Source organism: Equus quagga, chromosome 6 (genome assembly GCF_021613505.1).
Source record: "Equus quagga isolate Etosha38 chromosome 6, UCLA_HA_Equagga_1.0, whole genome shotgun sequence".
Classification (NCBI taxonomy): Eukaryota; Metazoa; Chordata; class Mammalia; order Perissodactyla; family Equidae; genus Equus; species Equus quagga.
The window spans coordinates 83,659,853-83,678,518 of NC_060272.1; the positions used below are offsets into that span (position 1 = coordinate 83,659,853).

General features: G+C 45.2%; 1 protein-coding gene across 12 annotated transcripts in view; it reads left to right on the forward strand.

The window, feature by feature from the left end:
- Positions 1–14,454, forward strand: part of CDC14B (cell division cycle 14B) — a 94,241-nt gene extending 79,787 nt beyond the window's left edge. For 2 of the 12 annotated variants that reach the window (XM_046664135.1, XM_046664142.1), the window contains exons 13-14: positions 898–1,043; positions 10,780–14,454. In XM_046664135.1, the coding sequence (XP_046520091.1) occupies positions 898–1,012 (115 nt within the window). In that variant the 3' untranslated portion in view covers positions 1,013–1,043; positions 10,780–14,454. The other 10 variants (XM_046664133.1, XM_046664138.1, XM_046664137.1 and 7 more) reach the window with 9 other exon arrangements.
- The last annotated feature ends 4,212 nt before the right edge of the window (positions 14,455–18,666 follow it).

Here is an 18,666-nt window from a genome sequence, read left to right on the forward strand (position 1 = left end):
TTAGGGGACGCCAAACTGAAAGCCAGGTTTGGTTGCACGAGGAAAATGAGTGAGGAGAACAACTAAGGGAAAATATTTAGTATTAATACATTCAGGAAATTTCCCATAATTTGTGTTGCCTGAGGCTGGGTGTGTTTCAGTAATCTTTGTTTTCAGAATACGCGATTTGCCTGAACTCCTGATGCGGAGTACAATTCCACTGAATGAGAGCAGTTCTGCTGTGCTGTGTTCATTTATAATTGGGCCTCCTATGAGATTGTTGTTAATTTTCAGGACAAGGCTTTTTTTTTTGTTGGTTGGTTTTGCCTCCTTTTTCTCAGTGGTTTGGTTTAGTTTTGTTTTTTTTTTAAAGATTTTATTTTTCCTTTTTCTCCCCAAAGCCCCCGCACCCCCCCGTGCATAGTTGTGTATTTTTAGTTGTGGGTCCTTCTAGTTGTGGCATGTGGGACGTCCCCTCAGCGTGGCCTGACGAGCAGTTCCATGTCCGTGCCCAGGATTTGAACTGGCGAAACCCTGGGCTGCCGAAGCAGAGCATGCGAACTTAACCACTCGGCCACGGGGCCAGCCTCTGGTTTAGTTTACTGTGTGTGCATATCATGTGCTCTTTGAAGAATTTCGATCATATAACTTTGACTCTGATTTCTATATCATACAATGAAATTAATATGGGGCGGTTATCCAACTAGAGATTGGGTCTAATCTTTTGTTACCAAATATCAAACCAGTTTAAAACTGAAGCCAGCATTTTTCCCTACATAAAACGTAAAACTCCATCCTTGTTCCCCACCTTGCATCACAGGATATCTGAAATTCACACGTGGCTTTATTTATTTATTACTTTGTTTATTTTGGCTTCCCAGTCTGAACATCTGTTCTTTCCCCTTCACCCCTTTCCAGATGCTCCCTAGCTGTGCTGACCTCCGCACTGTGTAGTGTTGTCCTCTGGTGGATTGTTTGTGACTACATTCTCCCCATCCTGCTATTCGGTCTCGATGGTTTAAGAACACAGTAGCCATCAGGACCCTTTGACAAATAGCTGCTGTGTAAGTGTCCCATTCCATTTCTCTACTAGAGCTCACCTCCGGTGTCTAGTGTGTTTCTCACGGTGCATGTTTTTCCTCACTATCAGCTCTCCTAGCTTTTGTTGGTTTGCCTTTTCTCAAAGGTTCTTTCTCCGAATCTTTTCAATTAATGCGATGGTGTTGGGGAGGGAGGTATTCACTGTTCCTTTCACACAGGGGATATTAAAAATAACATACTTTGTTTTTCAGTTATGCTTAATCTTAACAGATTTTTTGAAATAGCAATTTATAAAGACAGTGAAATAATTTCTTTTCCCTGTTGAAAATATTTAGTTAGCTTGGGATAATCGGGGTGGCTTTCTTTCAGTCAGTTGTCGGTACAAGTTTTGTGTGTTTTCTAGAGTAAATATCCTCAGTATATCCTTTCCAATCTAGCAAAAAGAATTTTCCCAAGGGTTGTCTGCTGTTGGTAGAGATTTGCTCTCGTCGCGGTGAGGTGTGGTGCGCGTCCTCATGCTTCCTCTGCTCCTCACGCTGTCCACCGCACTCGCAGCGGGCCGCGGCTTCCCTGATAAGTCTTGTGTCTTGAGGATGCAGAATGTTCTCCTCTGCCTCATTTCGTTCCCTTCCCTTTAGGGAATATAGTTAAGTACAGTGTTCAGAACTTGATAGTAAGTGAAAATAGGAAAGCAGAGACGCCTGGAGCCCCTCGTTTATGTTTGTGTTTCCACGTGACAGTGATTGTGCTCCTTACTCCCCCCACGCTCCTCCTTTCCCAAAAGTCACCAAAATGCCTTCATTAGGTAAGAGAGGCAGAATTTGTGTTCTCTTGATATCTTTCATCCTTAAATGAACGCCTTAGTGGTACAGAGACTTCTGCAGAGGAAAGTGGCAAGAAGCTCAGCTGCAGACCGTCCTTTAGTTAAGTCTGTGAGCACAGAATGGAGGGCGTGTCCTCTGAGACCACGGTTTCCGCCACCCTCTTCTGTCTAGGCTGCTTTCTTTTCTCTGAAACTTTTTCTTTAGCTCATATTTCAAGAATTTCTTCTCTTGTTCCAACTTGGACTTGGGAGTTATAAAGGAATTCAAAAAGTTCCTTCCAGGATCTCCTCCAAAGTAAAATTCCATTGCAGCCAACTCCAGGACTTTGTGGTCTCACTGAGTGTCTTCAGATGGCTAGAAAAGATGTAAAAAAATCTAGCAGACTCCATTCTTTTCAAAATTAAGGAAAAGCTGCTTAACATGTTCCTATTTATGACATTTTCTTGAATATCTTACTAATACAAGCTTATCACCTAGGCAGATATATTTCAGATATAGATTATCCTTTTAGGTGTTTTTTTTCTTTACTTCTCTTAGTAAACTTAGATTTCCACATATTCTGCCTCAGGAGCACCACACGCTGTGTAGATTTATTCTTCTCTAACTTTTCCGAGTGGTGAAGATATGTCGCATAGATGGAGTTCTACATGGGTGGAGTCGTTGCTGATAACACTCAGGCACTTCCTAATTGTATTATTTTTTCCAGGGTAAGTTTAAAGATAGTCTCTATCAGGCTCTTTTCTTTTTAATATTCTATGTAAGATAGAACCTTTTTTGTTGTTATTACTGACATTTGCCACTGCGTTTCTAGACCCAAAGCAGAGTATTCAATTTAACCTGCCTGATTAATTTGGAGTTTATGGAAACAAAAGCTTTTGACAGTAACAGTGACATAAACAGGTATAATCCTTCTAGTTATCGTTTGAGGTGACTCCTCGTGGGCACCATTGTTGACATTCCCCTCTGTTGGCTGGTGTTGTGGCCTCACCTAGTAGGTTGTTACCTGGATGCTTGGAGAACTTGACTAGAACAACACTTGAGATTGCCTGTCAGACTCTTAGATGATGGGAAGGTGCCTCTGGTGGCCGTGGGGCCTCAGGCCCATCACTTAGATAGCTCGTTTTGTGTCTGTGGTCAACAACCAATGTGAATAGTGTGCAGTCGCGCTGATGGATTCTTTACTTGGAATTTAGCATTTATGTTTAGAGCATTTTGTGGCTTGATGGGTGAGAGACCTGGCTTTTCCATTTTTTGCTTTGCTGAATGCTTCAAGTTGCAGGTAGCAATCTGAGAATACTGGGGCTCAGAAGATACTGCAGAGAAGAAAGTAAACTGAAGTATAGGCAAAAGATAGAAAGTAGGACTGAGGATTCTGTCAAGGAGAAATGGAAAGGAGAAGATGCATACTCTGAATGTTGCTGTGCAAAGCCTGGTGATGAGCCTGGTTTGCAGGGTGGGAGGTAGTGGGTTCCCACATGCCCTATGGGATCATGAACTCTTCACCCATGTCTGCCCGTGTACCCCACCTTATGGTGTGATGTGTAGGATGTCACAGTTACTCTAAGTGTAGTTGTTGGTTTCCCCACTTTATTGATGCATAACCTACAGATGTAATAACTGTTCTGTTGTTAATGCAAATACCTGGTGACTCAAATCTTTACTGTTGTGATCAGTGCATTCCGAATTTCTATCATGCTCTTCTTTTTAAAATCCCACATAGGGTCAGCCCCGTGGCATAGTGGTTGTCTGGCATGCTCCACTTTGGTGGCCCGGATTCACGGGTTCAGATCCCTGGTGCAGACCTACACCACTTGTCAAGCCATGCTGTGGCAGTGACCCACATACAAAGTATAGGAGGACTGGCACAGATTTAGCTCAGGGCCAGTCTTCCTCAAAAAAAATAAGTAAATAAATAACATCCCACATAAATTATTAGCTATTTTAATATTATCATTATATTACTTCACATGAATTATTTACATTAATTTTAGAGAAATACTTTTTAAAAGATGTTTTCTATTAGCGTAAAATTTGATTTAGCAGTAATATCTTGTTTTGAATAAACATTTGAGTAATAGTTAATTTAAGAAATCAGGATTTAAATTTCCTGAGCAAGCAATATGTCGGCTCTTATTTTGTTTCACATATTAATGATTTTACAATGTGTTTGTTAGTTGTCTATGCTTTTGGGCCACAAGTGGCCTTTATATATCACTTTATATAATCATAAAGAATTTTTAAATAAATCCTGTTTTCAGGCTGGAATTCATATGCCAGGGCAGTTGGTGCGTTCTTTGATCATGCAACTGTGTCTGTATATGCTTTTTCTATTTTGTTAGAACATTCAACATTTAGGTTGTTGAAACTTTATAAAGAATCTTGAATTAAGCATTGGCTCATTTACCCGCGATCGGTTTCCCTCCGGTGAGACTGAAGGCCTGTTTCCTAAGCTTTCAGAAATACTGCGTGGAGAAAGCCAAACAGCTGGGGTAGGGGCCTCCCCAGCCCTCCTCCTCTCTTCGCCAAGCGGCTGGAAAACTGCTGGGCTCCAGCCCTCTCCCGGGGTACAATACAACCCATTGTTTCTTTAGTGAGGAGAAGTTAGCATTTTACTCAGTGTTGAATATGCTGTGGTTTGGGAAATTCTAAGATGATAGGAATTTACTAGTCTCGACTACATGTTAAGGGCCTGGCTTTGGTTGTCAGCCGAGGTGGTGGCGATGCAGCATGGAGGCAGGCCTGCTGGTTAGTTTTCGTGGTTTCTTTTTGCTCTTAGGAACTGGGTTCACGTAAGTCGTTGCCGGCTGTCTCACCTTTATGTTTGGATTTGAGAGGAGGAAGCTTTTTTAAGTCAGTGTATTCTCTTCTAGACAAATAAAAATTTGAGTATATGTAAACGTGTGTGTGCAGTTCAGTGTTTTGGTCGTCAACTCCTGAAGAGAACAACCGCATACAGAATCTTTTGCTGTTTTCCCTGTGACAGTGCACTGAGGGATTGACGCCGCCCTCTGCTCGTGCGCAGGGTCTCCCGTGGGCTGCAGCTCAGGCTGCTCTTCTGAGCCGGGAATTCGCCTCCTGGGCAGTCCACTCCCAGACACGTCAGTTCCTTGAGATTTTTGGAGTTTAGTTAAATCAAGTTTCACAAATTTAAACAGCTTCACTTTCATGTTAGTGATACTTCATGTTAATGGTACTTGGTGATTTAGTGAGTAGTTATAATCTAGGAAAAATTCAAAATTTTGCTTGAACACAGTTTTAAAATTTGAAATGTATAAAATTAGTATTGATTTGGGATTTATTGCCCATACTTTCAGCTCTGAAGAATGAATATTGTGTAGATATATTCATATTCTTTAGAATTTGGGACTTTTAAATGATTTCTTGTTTCCATGACTAGAATTCAGAGAATCTGTTTTTACTTTGGGGCACAAAAATGTGTTTTGCTGATTGATTTCTTTGGTGTGGGAATTACTTAAAATTCCAGGTCATTCATCTTCCAAAAGGAAGGTACTCTGGTTTATGTAACATTATAGGGAAATGAGACACTTCATTTTAAAAGACCTTGATGTAAAAATGTAGTTCTGATTTTTTTGGGCAAATGTGTTTATGGAAAATCCTATCCATTCTCAATAAAATAATTTGCATTGAAGTGCAAAAATGCCTTCCTCTGTCAAGTATTTGCAAATTGTTTCAGTGAATATAATCATATTTTTCTCCAACTATTTCCAGAGTAATTCTTCAGTCCCGTGTTCAGAGCTGTAAAACATCTGAACCTAACATTTCTGGCAGTGCAGGCATTACTAAAAGAACCACCAGATCTGCTTCAAGAAAAAGCAGTTTTAAAAGGTGAGAAAAGAATCCTACTTTCCTGAAAAGTTCCAAGCTTTGGTTTCCCCGTTTGCCCTTCTGGAGCTAGGACTGAAGACGGGAGAAAGCAGAGTCCCTGTGATGGGACATTAGCCCTGTGTGTTTGACTTGTTCGTCCTCGAGAATATCTGGGCTGTTTTCGTGGAGGCTTTTGTTTGGATTTGTTTTTCAGAGGTGATTCTCAACAGTGGAAATGTGGTGTCTGGGTCATAATATGGGAAAGTTGAGAATATTGTACTTACAAGTTCTTAAATTAAGAATTTCCAAAGCTCTCTGTCAGGACTTGGAGGAAATCTTCCCATCTGTGTATGAGATACAGCTTAATTTTTGGAAAATTAGCTGCAAATAAGGGTGATGGTAGAACAATGAGAACTCTAGTGAATTTGAGGTCCTTCTTCACTGAGTGACTGTCCTCTCAACCACAGTCCACACCCGAGGGGGCTAGTTCTTTCCCTTTGAGCCGCTATCTTTTACTTCCTTCATTAATACAAGATTTAACAAGAAAATGGACATGTTCTGTGACCACATCATCACTCACTGTTGTCTTTGGGTGTGTATCATGAACTGAAGGCAGACGTTTCGTTTCTTTTTTTTCTTTTTTAAAGATTGGCACCTGAGCTAACATCTGTTGCCAATCTTTTTTTTTTTCTTCTCTTCCCCCCCAAAGCCCCCCAGTATATAGTTGTATATTCTAGTCGTAGGTCCTTCTGGTTGTGCTATATGGGATGCTGCCTCATCTTGGCTTGATGAGCAGTGCTAGGTCCGCGCCCAGGATCTGAACCGGCGAAACCCTGGGCCACTGAAGCAGAGTGGGTGAACTTAACCACTCGGCCACAGGGCTGGCCCCTGACATTTCATTTCTAGTCTGTTCTAAACACAGATCCCTTTTGAGGGAAGAGCAAACCCTCCTCACTGTCATCTCAGGAGTGAGGGCTGGCACCCGTTCCATGAGGGTGTGTCTTGCCTGGAGCTGGCAGCCTGGGCGTCCTGAGCACAAGGTCCTGCTCGTGGCACAGCGTGTCTCTTGTAACAGGTCTGACGGTCGTCTGAACCAGACTTCCAAATGTGCACAATTGTCCTTGATTCTTTTTGACCTCCTGCCCTCGTCTCTGAGGCTCTGGGCCGCGTTGCCCTCCTCGGTGCTGAGTGAGTCTCTGGCGGTCTCAGGGCAGCCTGTGTCCTGAGGGACTTGCCGACGACCAAAGAGCCCTGTGTGTTCTGCTCTTTTGAGGAATTGTTCAGTGCTGCCGTTTTCCCCTCTTGGCCGATTCTTTCGTACAGTTTTACTGCACACTTTTTCTTACCTGGGGCTGCAGTACTGGCCAGTACACGTATTTGAGAACTGGGCAGCGACTTGCGATTTTAGCATTTAAAATTCTTCATTAGAAAGTAGCAAATGTTTATACTCTTTTTTACATTCTAATTCCACGTGAGAAGAATATTAGAGAACTGACAAAAGTCAAAGATTTAGGTACATTTATAATATCAGAATGTTATTTGTAGCAGTGATAAATGGGAAATGGGCTAAAGGTTGTTGAATTATGCCAAATGAATCAAGAGTCATGTTTTTAAAGAAAATTTAACAACCTGGATAAATGCTCATGGAGTAACAAGGGAAAAGAGCTACACACAAAAGTTATGAACTATTACTCTAATTTTGTAAATGTAAAATGTACTTTATGTATGTATAGAAATGTATAGATGTATAAATATTTATAGATATATACATTTCTATATATAGAAATAAGATGAAGGAAAAATATGCCGTAATCTTACGGCATCTGGTTGGTAGGACAGTGGGGATTTTTCTTTTCTTTTTTGTCATTTTCTTACAACTTTTGAACAGTAAATGAGGGGATTGGGGGTATTTTAAGTTTGACACTTAACTTTGACACTTTTAGGTAAATTAAACTATTAAAAATTCAAATACAAAACCTGCTGTTGGTGATAGTTAGACATGTTTTGAATGAATGAATTTTTTTTAGGTATAATTGCTCAGGCTTCCATTACAGTCAAGTGTGTTTTGTACATTTAATTCTGCTTTTCTGGGTTGTGCTCTTCAGGTTTCAGAGGCATAGAGTCCGGGAGCTGGGACCTCGTGTGCCAGCCACACCACATTCCTCTGAGGGTGGCCGTGCGGCAGTTTCTCCATCTAGGTCTTGCCTAGTGCTCTAAACGTGTGCTTCTCAGCAGAGGTGGTTCCTGCAGTGAGCGTCTGCCCGAGGTCCCTGGACCAGATGCTCTGAGGGCTCTAACGTAGGCTTCAGACTGAACACACTTGACTGAATGTTGAAATGGCCCAAAGCAGTTTCCAGGCGTCTGGGATAGCACTGAAAACCAAAAAGACTTATTTTAAATTCAGAAGTGGACTCGCAGAGATTTGGAGGGGCAAAGAAGTCAGACAGTGAGAGCTCACTGGGTTTCACGGCGTGCTCAGCCACCCCTCCCTGCAGGGCCTCCTGTGCCTCTCTGGGGCTCTGGCCCGTGTTCACCTTCCCTTAACTGAGAGCCGCCTGCAGCCCCCAGACGAGACGCAAGCACGTTATGTGCAGGTCCCACTCCCACTCCCGGGCCTGATGGGAGTCGTGCAGCCAAGCTTTTTTCTACTGAATAGGATTTGTTTGGGGTTGGAGGGTAATGAGGGAATTAACATAATTGGACATAATCTGAATTGGGACAAAAAAATGTGAGCTAAGATTGTTGAGTAATTTTAAGATATTGAATAGAAATCTTTTCTTTGAACAGCAGTAAAAACAAGCACACCCTTTCAGTGTACTTTCATCAGTCCTTGGAAGGCGCCAGGGTTGCCAGCCTGCGGTCACTGCGGTCTGGGAGGCCTCCTCTCTTGCAGGTTGCTGCTGTTCGCATGTCATCCTCATCATCTCTGTTGTCCATAGGAAATGGACCTTTCGTTTCCATGTCTTGTTCTGTTCTTAGAGGCTTCCAGGACGAAGACTTCACCTAAACTCACTTTTCACTGATGTGGCTCTTTTGATTTTTGACAGTTTACTGAGAGGCTCTACAACTTTGGAAAACTTTTCCAGAAACATGTTAAAAGAGCAGTTTGGAAACTGAAAAAATAGGGGTGTTGTCATAAGTATTTGTTGTTGGGCAGGATTGCCACCGTGTTTCTCTCATGGCAGGTGCTTATTCCCTGTGTACCCACCGAACATCAGCCCCATCTAAGCTTCAGTCCATTGTGATGAGCTCCGCCCTGGTGTGGCTGTGGCGGCTCAGGACGGGAGCACTGCAGTGTCGGGTGGAAGGGGCGCGCTGACCCTCAGTGCCGAGGGGGTCTGTGTGGCACCTTCCTCATCCCCTTTCTCAACTCGGAAGAAATGAATTAACTGGCTTCTACACCTCCCACTTCTTATTAGAGCTGTAAAGTCATTTTTAATGTTCCTCTTTTGAGAATTAATAAATTCAGTGAAGAATTGGCTAAATAGAATTGTCCTGAATTTCAGGGTTCTTGCATGAACTCTCTGAAGAGCTCTCTCAGACTGAGTCTTGAAAGTTTCATCATTGTGCCTCCAACTGAGAACCTGCAGCCGCCTCATCTGATCCCATTCAGTTCAGTTCATGTCTTTACACGACTCACCTGTCAAGTACACGTTTCTGTAGGCTTAGGCTTTTTCTTTGGGGCATTCTTTCATTTCTGTCTTTTTTTTTTTTCCTTAGTTATAAATTCATCCATTTTCTAAGAAAAATGTCACATACAAGTGCTTTTTTTAAATTCCGGGTTGCATCATTAGGAACCATCATTTTCTGCTCCACCTGCCAAACCAACCTCATGTTCATTGCTTTGGGATATTCTGTACCTAATTATTCATATTTGGGGAAAGATGAATGCCCAGGCTCCTGGCCTCTGAAAGCATGAGTCTTTTCACAAGCCCTTCCATCGGGAGTAGCCACATTTAGGACTTTGGCTTCTTGAGTCTTCTCATTTGTGACTTTTGCCATCCTCTCATGCCTGTCGCTGCTTCTTGTCCCTTGGAGTCTCAGATCTCAGTGTCTGTTCAGTCACCTCTGGGCTTTTTTGTTATTGCCATTGTCTCTAAATGTACATCAGTGTAGAAGTCCCAGAATGTTGTGTCTAAATATTCTTTTGTTAGAATGCTGGTTATCTCTTATCTTTTAAGATATTAATTTCCTTTTGAAATTCAAGATATTTTCCCACTTGACTCTACCAACTGACCTGGATCTTTATACTCAGTACTCTGTTGGGGTCTCTGAAGACTGTCTGATCAGTTCAGACGAGCTGCCCTGATAGAGCGTCAGCACCGTGCAAGTGAGGGTCACCTCCAGATTGGAAGTGGCTTTTCTGACTCTTCTTTTGCTTTAGTTTTTCTCTGAAAGTTACCGTTTAGTTGAAAGTGTAATGTAATAAATTGAGGAAGGAAAGAAGGGAGGAAGGGTGAGAATCAGTCAAGGTCAAGTGTTTACCTTCGGGCATCCCGGCGAGGCGTCTCCTGGCTGCATCCTCGGCTGCGTCCTGGGTGAGGGTTAGGAGGTGACTAGGAGGTGGCGTGGGTGTCCCTCGCAGCCTGCAGGGTGCTCCGAGGATGCGGGAGCCAGGCTCGGGCTGCTTCGCTCTGCTGAACTGGAAACTACTTGAGGTGCCAGAGCTTTTCTGTAACCGAGTTCCTGCTTTGGAAGTAATCAAGTAACACTCTTTGTCTTTCGTTCTTTCCACTTTTCCCACAGCCTGGTTCCTCAGAGGGAAAGAAGGAAAAGGACTGCTTTGCAGCAAATGCCCTTAATGGCATTATGGTACTCTCATTGCTCAGCTGCTTTTGCCCTCCCTTCTTTTTTTATTGTTTTTTATTGTTTTTTTATTTTTTGCAGAACTGAACTTTTTTCTGCTCTGCCTTTCTCTCCTGTTTGTCTTTACTTTCTGGTTGATATTGTACTGTCTTTTCCAAAGTACTTGTCATTAAAAAATTGTACAAAGTGTCTACTTTTTAGCATGTCAATATTGTTATTGTGTTGCCTTCCTTGTCCTTGATAACTACAAATAGGAAGTTTGAAAACCTTCATGGTAAAATCCTTTTTTTTTTCCCCCCTGTAGTCCCTCCATTTCAAGGACTAAAACAGTCTTGCGTTAAGTAAAAACCTGTGACCAGAACTGAAGGAAGACTCTAGGAACAGAAAACCACCACAAGACTTAGCACAATTTATCTGGAAACAAAACAAAATTGTAAAAGCCTTAGCTGCTTTCCACCTAAGAAGTTTTTTCAAGGAAGAAAATGTCCGCTGGAGTTTAAATAACTACATGAGTTTGGGTACAAGTGAAGGACTCGAAGCCTGCCCGACTCTCCTTTCTAGAAACGTCTCAAGTTTAACAACAAAAAAGCAGTTGTGCATTTGGTCTCAGGTGTAGACAGGCAGCTCTCTGTCAGCGGGAGAGCCGGCCCGTCTGTGGCGCGTGTGCCTGTGATGGCAATCACTGTAGCTGCTGGCCTGCAGAAGAATTGAGGCTCCGATGGGGTTTTTTTACGTATTTATTTTCTGTTTACCCTGTGTCAAAATTTATAAAGATAAAACAGGCATTACTGAAATGCTACTTTCTGTAATTTGATACTGTTTGGTTTAATCATCTTCACTTTCGTATTTGTAATACTGTCGTAATGTTAACTTTGTTAGGTACCCAAGCTGCTTGTCTTCCACCAAAGAGTGCTTTATTAACAAGAATCTGTGAAAACCACATTTAAAGACTGTTGCATGTTGTGATAGAAAGTGGTACTTTTCTAACCTAAACCTTGCAGGAAGATATTAATGATAGCTTTAGAAGACTCAGGAGGAGAAACTGGCAGCATAGTGGAAAGATTGTTGTCAGTCGTTCCTTTTTATGTCATTTAGGGACTGAAGAACGCCAGGGCTGCCTGCTGTTGGTTGTCCAGTCATACAAATAAAAACCGTATTTCCTTCCATGCATAAAAACCCCACACTGTCGGGGTTTCCCCTTGGAAACAGCAATCCCAAATAATGGTGGCTTTTTAAAAATAAAAAAAAAATTACCACTCTATTAGGGTCTTTCTCTGTAGCATCATGGATTGTTTTTGTTCTGTACCCTTTGATTTCAGTGCCACTTATTTGCATCTGGATTTCTGTTGTTTGTAAATAAGAAACTCACTGTTGCCTTTGGTTAGAGAATACAACTAATAGATCTTTCCAGAGTGCCTTCTCCCCTCAACCCTACAGAAACAGCAGAGTCTGTGATAGAAAGCAATCACAAAAACAGTTTGCTGCTTTAAAAAAAAATGGGGCCCAAAATAAAAGAATATTTTGCGAGCACGTTGGTCACTCCCGGGTAGGAAGTGAGTGGCTCTAGCTCTTGCTCACTGTGTGCCTGTCCTGGGTCGGAGAACAAGGGGGCGCGGTGTGGAAAGGCAAATGCCTTCACATCGTGAGAGGAGGGAGTCAGACCAGGAGCCACTTTCATTTTAAAAAGCTGCCTTTTTAACAAAACTATGAGGAATAAGAAGTGATTGGAATAAACAAATCGAAGGCTGTTAGTGGCAAAAGTAATTGGAAGGCCACAGCTCCGTTTTGGTATTTACTCTCTTGGAGTAAGTTGTCAGGTTGAATGGCTTCGAGGGGAGATGGAAGATGCCACAGTTTTGGCCCAACAAGCAGCTCTTCCCCCCAGTCACGCTGTCTTTTAAACACTGCGGACCAGACCTCAGAAGAACTGTGGTTGTCTATCCCTGGAAGTGAGTAGACACAGAGACCCACTTGCCTGGGGGAAGACGCTCTTTGAGAAGCTTTGGGTGGGAGGAGAAACATTCTGTTTACTCTCTCGTGCTGGGAGACGATACTAAATACTCAGACTGTGCCCGGAGGTGAAACGGTGGGATTCTCAGGGCAACTCTTCTTCCCTTTATACTTTTAAAGGCCATTGCCTGTATAAATAATACAGGTAGTTGTGAAAAATCAAACTTCTGTTCTTGGTTTGGCTTTTTATTACGTCAGAACAAGCAAATGTCTGTCTTCTTCACAGCGAATAAGCCATCGGTGTCTTGGCCAAGAGTGAAACATTTGGGCTTCAGTGTTAACCACAGTGCTTTTTGTTTGACAAATTGCCTTTTCGTGTTGGCTGCTCATGTTTCCAAGTAGAATTGCTATCACTGTGACTCTTTGTAAAAGTCCTTGTATGTAACAGGCTCCCTGGAGGCAGTCACAGGGAACTGGTGATCTGATACAGAAGCCCCCTCGAGCACGGGAAGGACGTGCCGTGTGTGCTTCGGGAGGGTTGCACAGCACAGTGTTAAGCGTCCTGGAGACATGTCTAGAGTCCAGGAAGTCTCTGGGTCTGACGATGGGAAGTTCTTCCTGCTGTGAATCAGAGTGGACTCTTTCCTCCCCCAGCTGAAACTCCCTCACGCCCACAATCTAACTTTGAGTCCTTGTCACAGAAGACCTTGTTGCTATGGAATATGAAAGAGGACATGTCAGATGGAGAGATTCCTTTAACTTAAGAGCCTTAAATAGCTTTGAAAGTACACCTCGACAGTTTCCATTGGAATTAAAGTTAGAAATGAATATTTCTCGGTGCCCTCAGAGCATTCTGGGGACTCAAATCAGCGAGAGTCTGAAGGAAGGGTGTCTGCAGAACTGGGTACCTAGCAGCAGAGACAGACTTCGATTTTGTAATGCTAAAGAAACCTGGGAAGCTGTCCTCACTGTCCGTGAGGGGCTCGGTCCTGAGCAGTGCCTCACTATGCAGGTAGCCTTACTCGTCATATGTAGCTGCTTCCGCGCGGCCCGCTGCTCTTGTGTCCAGAGACTCTGCTCTAACTTGATCCCCTCAGCCTGCCAGCCCTCGCTGCCTCCCCTGCCCTCCTCCCCCACTCACAGGGGTGATTTCTACCTCTTTTCTTGGGCCCAGGTAAGTTTTGGAGGAGTCCCCCAGTGTTCTCACGAGGCGAGTGTGTTGGCCTTGGGACTGGAGACCGGGGCCTTAGTGCCGTGCGACCCAGGCGTCCTGGGTGGCGTGTGCCAAGAGCTCCTGGAGCCTCTGCTTCGCTCGAGTGACCATTCATGGCAGATGACAATGCGCTCCTTGATGTTTGTTTTGAAAGTAGCTTAACTGCTTCTCTTCATACATTTTTAAAAGTAATCATTGCATTTCAGAAAGCAGTGCTCATCGAAAACAACTTGAAAAACATATCCTCGTCCTTTAATAGCTCTCTGCCACAAAAGCTGTCCTGGTGAGGCTAGCCGCTGCTCTTCCGTCTCTCCTCAGTCTGGGTATCTCCGCATCGCTAAGGGAGACGTGCAGACGTGTGTGAAAGCCTGGACGGTTCGCCTCTACTGTGTAGGAAATTACTTCCTTCATTGCCCGGTAGAATTCACTGTCAGCAGACATGTTCATCTATTATAGTACTGCGGTTTTATATTAATAATTTGCAGACTTTTATCTAACTTACACTCATGTACAGATTATTAAAAGTTTTAAAATGTAACTGATTAATCAGTATTTGATCAGTCTTGTTTTTTTCAATTAAACTGTATATTTCTAATCATATTTTATAAAGCTGAGAGAAGTGGTTGAATGACTGTTTATTTTCCTGAAGGGATTTTTAAGATAAAGCTTCATAATGGCCTGTAAACTTTGCATTATCTATTAGTTTGATACATATTGTTGCATTTGAAAATATTGTGCATTGTAACTGGTTTTATACAGAATATTGAATAGTGGAAGTTGTATAATTGTAATCATGTAATTAAAAGTATTAACCAAGCCGCCTTCGGGTTTGCTGTGTTCACCTCCTGACCGGTCTGAGTCATGGCGGGTGTGGTAAAAGCGGCTGGAACCCTGGGTGCAGGGGTGCTAGCGCTGCTGTCGCAGAACGCCACGGACCTCAACCCCAGACGTTTATTGTCTCGCTGTGCTGGGGGCTGGAAGTCCAAAGTGTCAGCAGGGCTGGTTTCTTCTGAGGCCTCTCTCCTTGGGCTTTCTCTGGGCTCCAATTCCTGGTGTCCTGTCTGTCCTCATCTCCTTTTCTTATGGCCCCAGCCAGATTGAATTAGGACCCATCCTACAGTCACATTCTGAGCTATATTGGGGGTTAGGGCTTCCACTTAATTTGGGGGACCCAGTGCCCACGTGGGTCCTGATGCCCAGTGACTGCTTGCTCTTCTCCTCTGGGTCTGAGCGCCGCTGTGCCCTGGAGGGCAGTGTGGTGGGAGCAGTCCTCCACAGAGGTGCGGCGCCCCATGCCTTCCATAATCTTCCTCTCCCCTTGCGGCCCGTGTAGGTGGTCTCCAACTTTTTATGATTATAATGCTGCATAAACGTTCTCGAATGTAAATTCTTCCTGGGTGGGACTGCTTATTCCCTTAGGATAAATTCTTAAGAAAGGCATTTCTGGGTCAAGGATATGCAAAATTTTAAAGCTTTTGACATACACTGGGTCAAAAAGCAACTTAGGGGCTGGCCCAGTGGCACAGGGTTAAGTGGGCACATTCTGCTTCGGCGGCCCAGGGTTCGCCGGTTTGGATCCCGGGTGCGGACATGGCATCGCTTGTCAAGCCATGCTGTGGCAGGTGTCCCACATATAAAGTAGAGGAAGATGGGCACAGATGTTGGCTCAGGGCCAGTCTTCCTCAGCAAAAAGAGGAGGATTGGCAGCAGATGTTAGCTCAGGGCTAATCTTCCTCAAAAAAAAAGAAAAAGCAGCTTAGTATAATTGTTCAGAGCATGGATTCTGGATCCAGACTGGGTGCAAACCTTTGCTCTGCCACTTATTAGCTGTTTGATTTGGGCCAGAATGACAATATCTAATGTGGTTGTATGAGGATTAAATGAGTTAATATTTGTTAATTACTTAGAACAAGCCCCTGGCACATACTAAGAGCCATAGATGTTTAATAGAAAAGTAAAAATACTGTCTTCTCGCTCTCTGAAAGGACAGTGACCATGTGCTCTCTCCCTCCCCCATGAGCAGCTGACTGACAGTGTGGAGCTGGTTAACTGATAGCAGGACACTGGCCCCAGTGCCCTGGGGCGTGGGTCAGTGTCGCTCCCTGCTATGTGTAGTCCTCTTTCAGCTGCCCCATTATTCAGATGTGGGGCATTTGTCTTCTAAGTGGTGGCGCACTATGTCCCTATGTTATAGTCTCACCATTTTTCTCAGATTTTTGGGGGGAGCAAATGGACCCTTTAGGCAAACAGTTCCCAGTTCCTCCTGACACCCCACCTCCTTCACTGAGGATGCTGGCCCAGCACGTGGGAATGAAGATGCTTCCACTCCTGCAGCATGTCTGAACACCTGCCTGTCTCTAACTGTGTCTCGTCTCTTTGCTAGCAAGTCTGCATGGCTTTGACATGCTTCTGGATGACGGGTGCTCCATCCACACTGAAATGCCCAGGTAAGGAGGCCTCCCACCGGGCAGGGCCAGCCCCTACATGGGCTGGCTACCACCAGGGCACTGGCCTTGGCCCCTCGGCTTCTTCTAATGGCCAAATATCATATTTTTAAATGGGGAGAGGCTTTGGGTGGGAAAAGAAAGAGTGGAAGCGGTCATATGCCTTGTGCACTGTTTTATTGGAGAAAGACAGTAGTTTCTTCTCATCATGGGTGTGCTTCCCGACTTAAAACAAGATGACTTTTCGGGCCGGATGATTCTTCCTTGCGTAGGACTCTGGAAAATGCAGCCGGTCTGGAATCCCTGGCATCCCCCACCTACCAACTGCCAGTCCTGTTCCCAACCATTGGCTGATCCAGACACCCCCATGCATTTTCAACCTCCTTCAGGAGGCAGTGCTGCCCCCAGTTGGGAACCACTGATCAGCTTCACTGAGCAGTGTCATGGAGGCGGCGACGGCTGCTCTGGGGCCCTGCTAAAGTGAATATTGTTCTCCTGCCTTGTTCTGCCCTGGCCCAAGCCCCAGCGGGCAGAGGAAGGGGCCAGAGGAAAGGTTTCACTTAGAGAGAGAGCAGCAGTGTGCTCACCCCTGGGAACAAGGTCCTGAGTAGTCATGAGTGGGTGAGCGAGCTGCCTTTCCGCCTGGCCCTGGCTTGTCCCCTACAGTGAAGCCATGGAGAGAATACCATGCCTGTTGTCTCTAACCCTCAGAGTGAGGGGTCTCTTGTGACAGCTGGACGACACACCGAGGCACTGTAGGCAGGCCAGGGATTGGCATATCCTTAAGTAGCAGTGGAGTGTTCACAGAGCACTGTTGGGCAGGACAGGACTGGGTGGGGGGTGGCTGGTGGCCACCCTGGATCACTGGTTCAGGGTGATTCTGCTCTGACCAACGCCAGATTTGCCTTGCAGTTAACAAGGAGTTTAGAGCATGGACCTTGGGGCCTTTTCTCTAGCTGCCATGTTAAACTAGTCCTTGCCATACGCAGTAACTCCCTAAGACAGGTTCTAGAGTTGTAAATACAACTCTGGCTGTCTCCTCCATTTTCCAGCGATGGTTGGCTGTCTCGGGCTATAACCTTTCTAGACCGGCTTTTAATCTGGCTCGGGATCCGCAGGGGCTAGACTCCCAAAGAAGATCTCTTCTGGACAGCACAGTGCTCACCAACAGAAATCCTCTCAAGGTGCAATCTAAGCTTGTTGCCTCTGGCCCAGGCCTCGGCCTCAGCAAGAGTTTCTGTCTCGTTCTTCCACTGAGTATTGGGATTTCAGCCCTGACCGAGCTGGGCCCTCCTGTCACTGACCCGGGGGGATGACTGGGTTGGGGAAGGGACGAGATGGACACCCCTTCTGGCAGTGTTTCAGTTCCAAGCCCCAGTAGACAGTGTTTCTTGAATTTTTTTTACATTAGTGGCCCCTGTGGACTATTTGATAGAGGCTGAAGTCGATCTGTCTCCCCAGGAAAGTTCATGCTAAACCTTTGCAGAGTTCATAGACAGGCTCGCCACGCCCTCGCCAGCTGTGTACCATCCAACTCCAGGGGTGCCACTGGCACAGGTGCAGTGGGAGGAGCGCCGCCTGCAGGTGTGCTGTAACAGAGCCTGCTCAGCAGTCATCTCAGGTCCCTCCAGGCCTTCTAGAGATGCTGGGTGAAAGCCCTGGAGCAATGTCTTTCTGCCCTGGTGGCGGGTCCTGGGTCAAGATGGAGCCAGGGGAGGGGGTTCCACCTCCCTCACCAGCAGAACATCCAGGTTCTGACCACTCTGCACTGCTGAGAATTTAGGACTTACCTCAGATACCTTAAAGGTTTTCCTTCCGGTTCCTCTAATGCTGCCAGCATCTTAGCGGCCAGCAAAGTGCAGACCAGGGCCAGCAGCACAGTTGTGCGGACTGTTCAGCACTGCGAGTGAGGTCCCCTGAGCATGGGCAGTGCTTACTTCTGGCCGAGGTGTCCTGGGTGCCTCTGGGGGGGTGTCTGTTCTCCCTACCTGGGTGGCTGAGTCATTTGAGAATCTCAGAGCCCCTGAGAGACAGACATACGTGTAAGTTGATGCCCCTCCACTCTCATGTGATAGGCATTCCCCAGCTTACTAACGACTTTGGGCTCCCAAGTCAGTCTTCCAATATCAGGCCACATTTTTGCAAAGAAACAACGCTAAAGAGGCGGCCGGTTCTCTGCTCCATGGCTTGAGCTGCGCTCCCCCACCACAGGGCCTGCTTCGCCCGTGGTAGAGCTGTGATGGGTTCCAGAGCCCTTGTGGTTTGGTCAGGGAAAATCCTATTGCCTTGAGTCACAGGAAACTTAGTGGCCAAGAAAAAGGCTTTCCCGGAGCCATGGGAGACGGGAGGCAGCCTGGGCCGGGCAGAGGCCTCAGGAGCTGCTAGGCCCTTAGGCTCCACCAGGCCCTGGGAGAGCCAAGCTTCTGTTTCTGTTTCCACTAGCGCCTTCCTGGGGACCTTGAACCTGATCCCATGGCATCTCAAGTCTTGCCGTCTCCACCTGTGCAGGAGACCTAGTAAAGCTTTCTAAGACACTTCTATGCCCGCCACGTTTTCACGGACTCACTTAAGCCCCGCTGCGCAT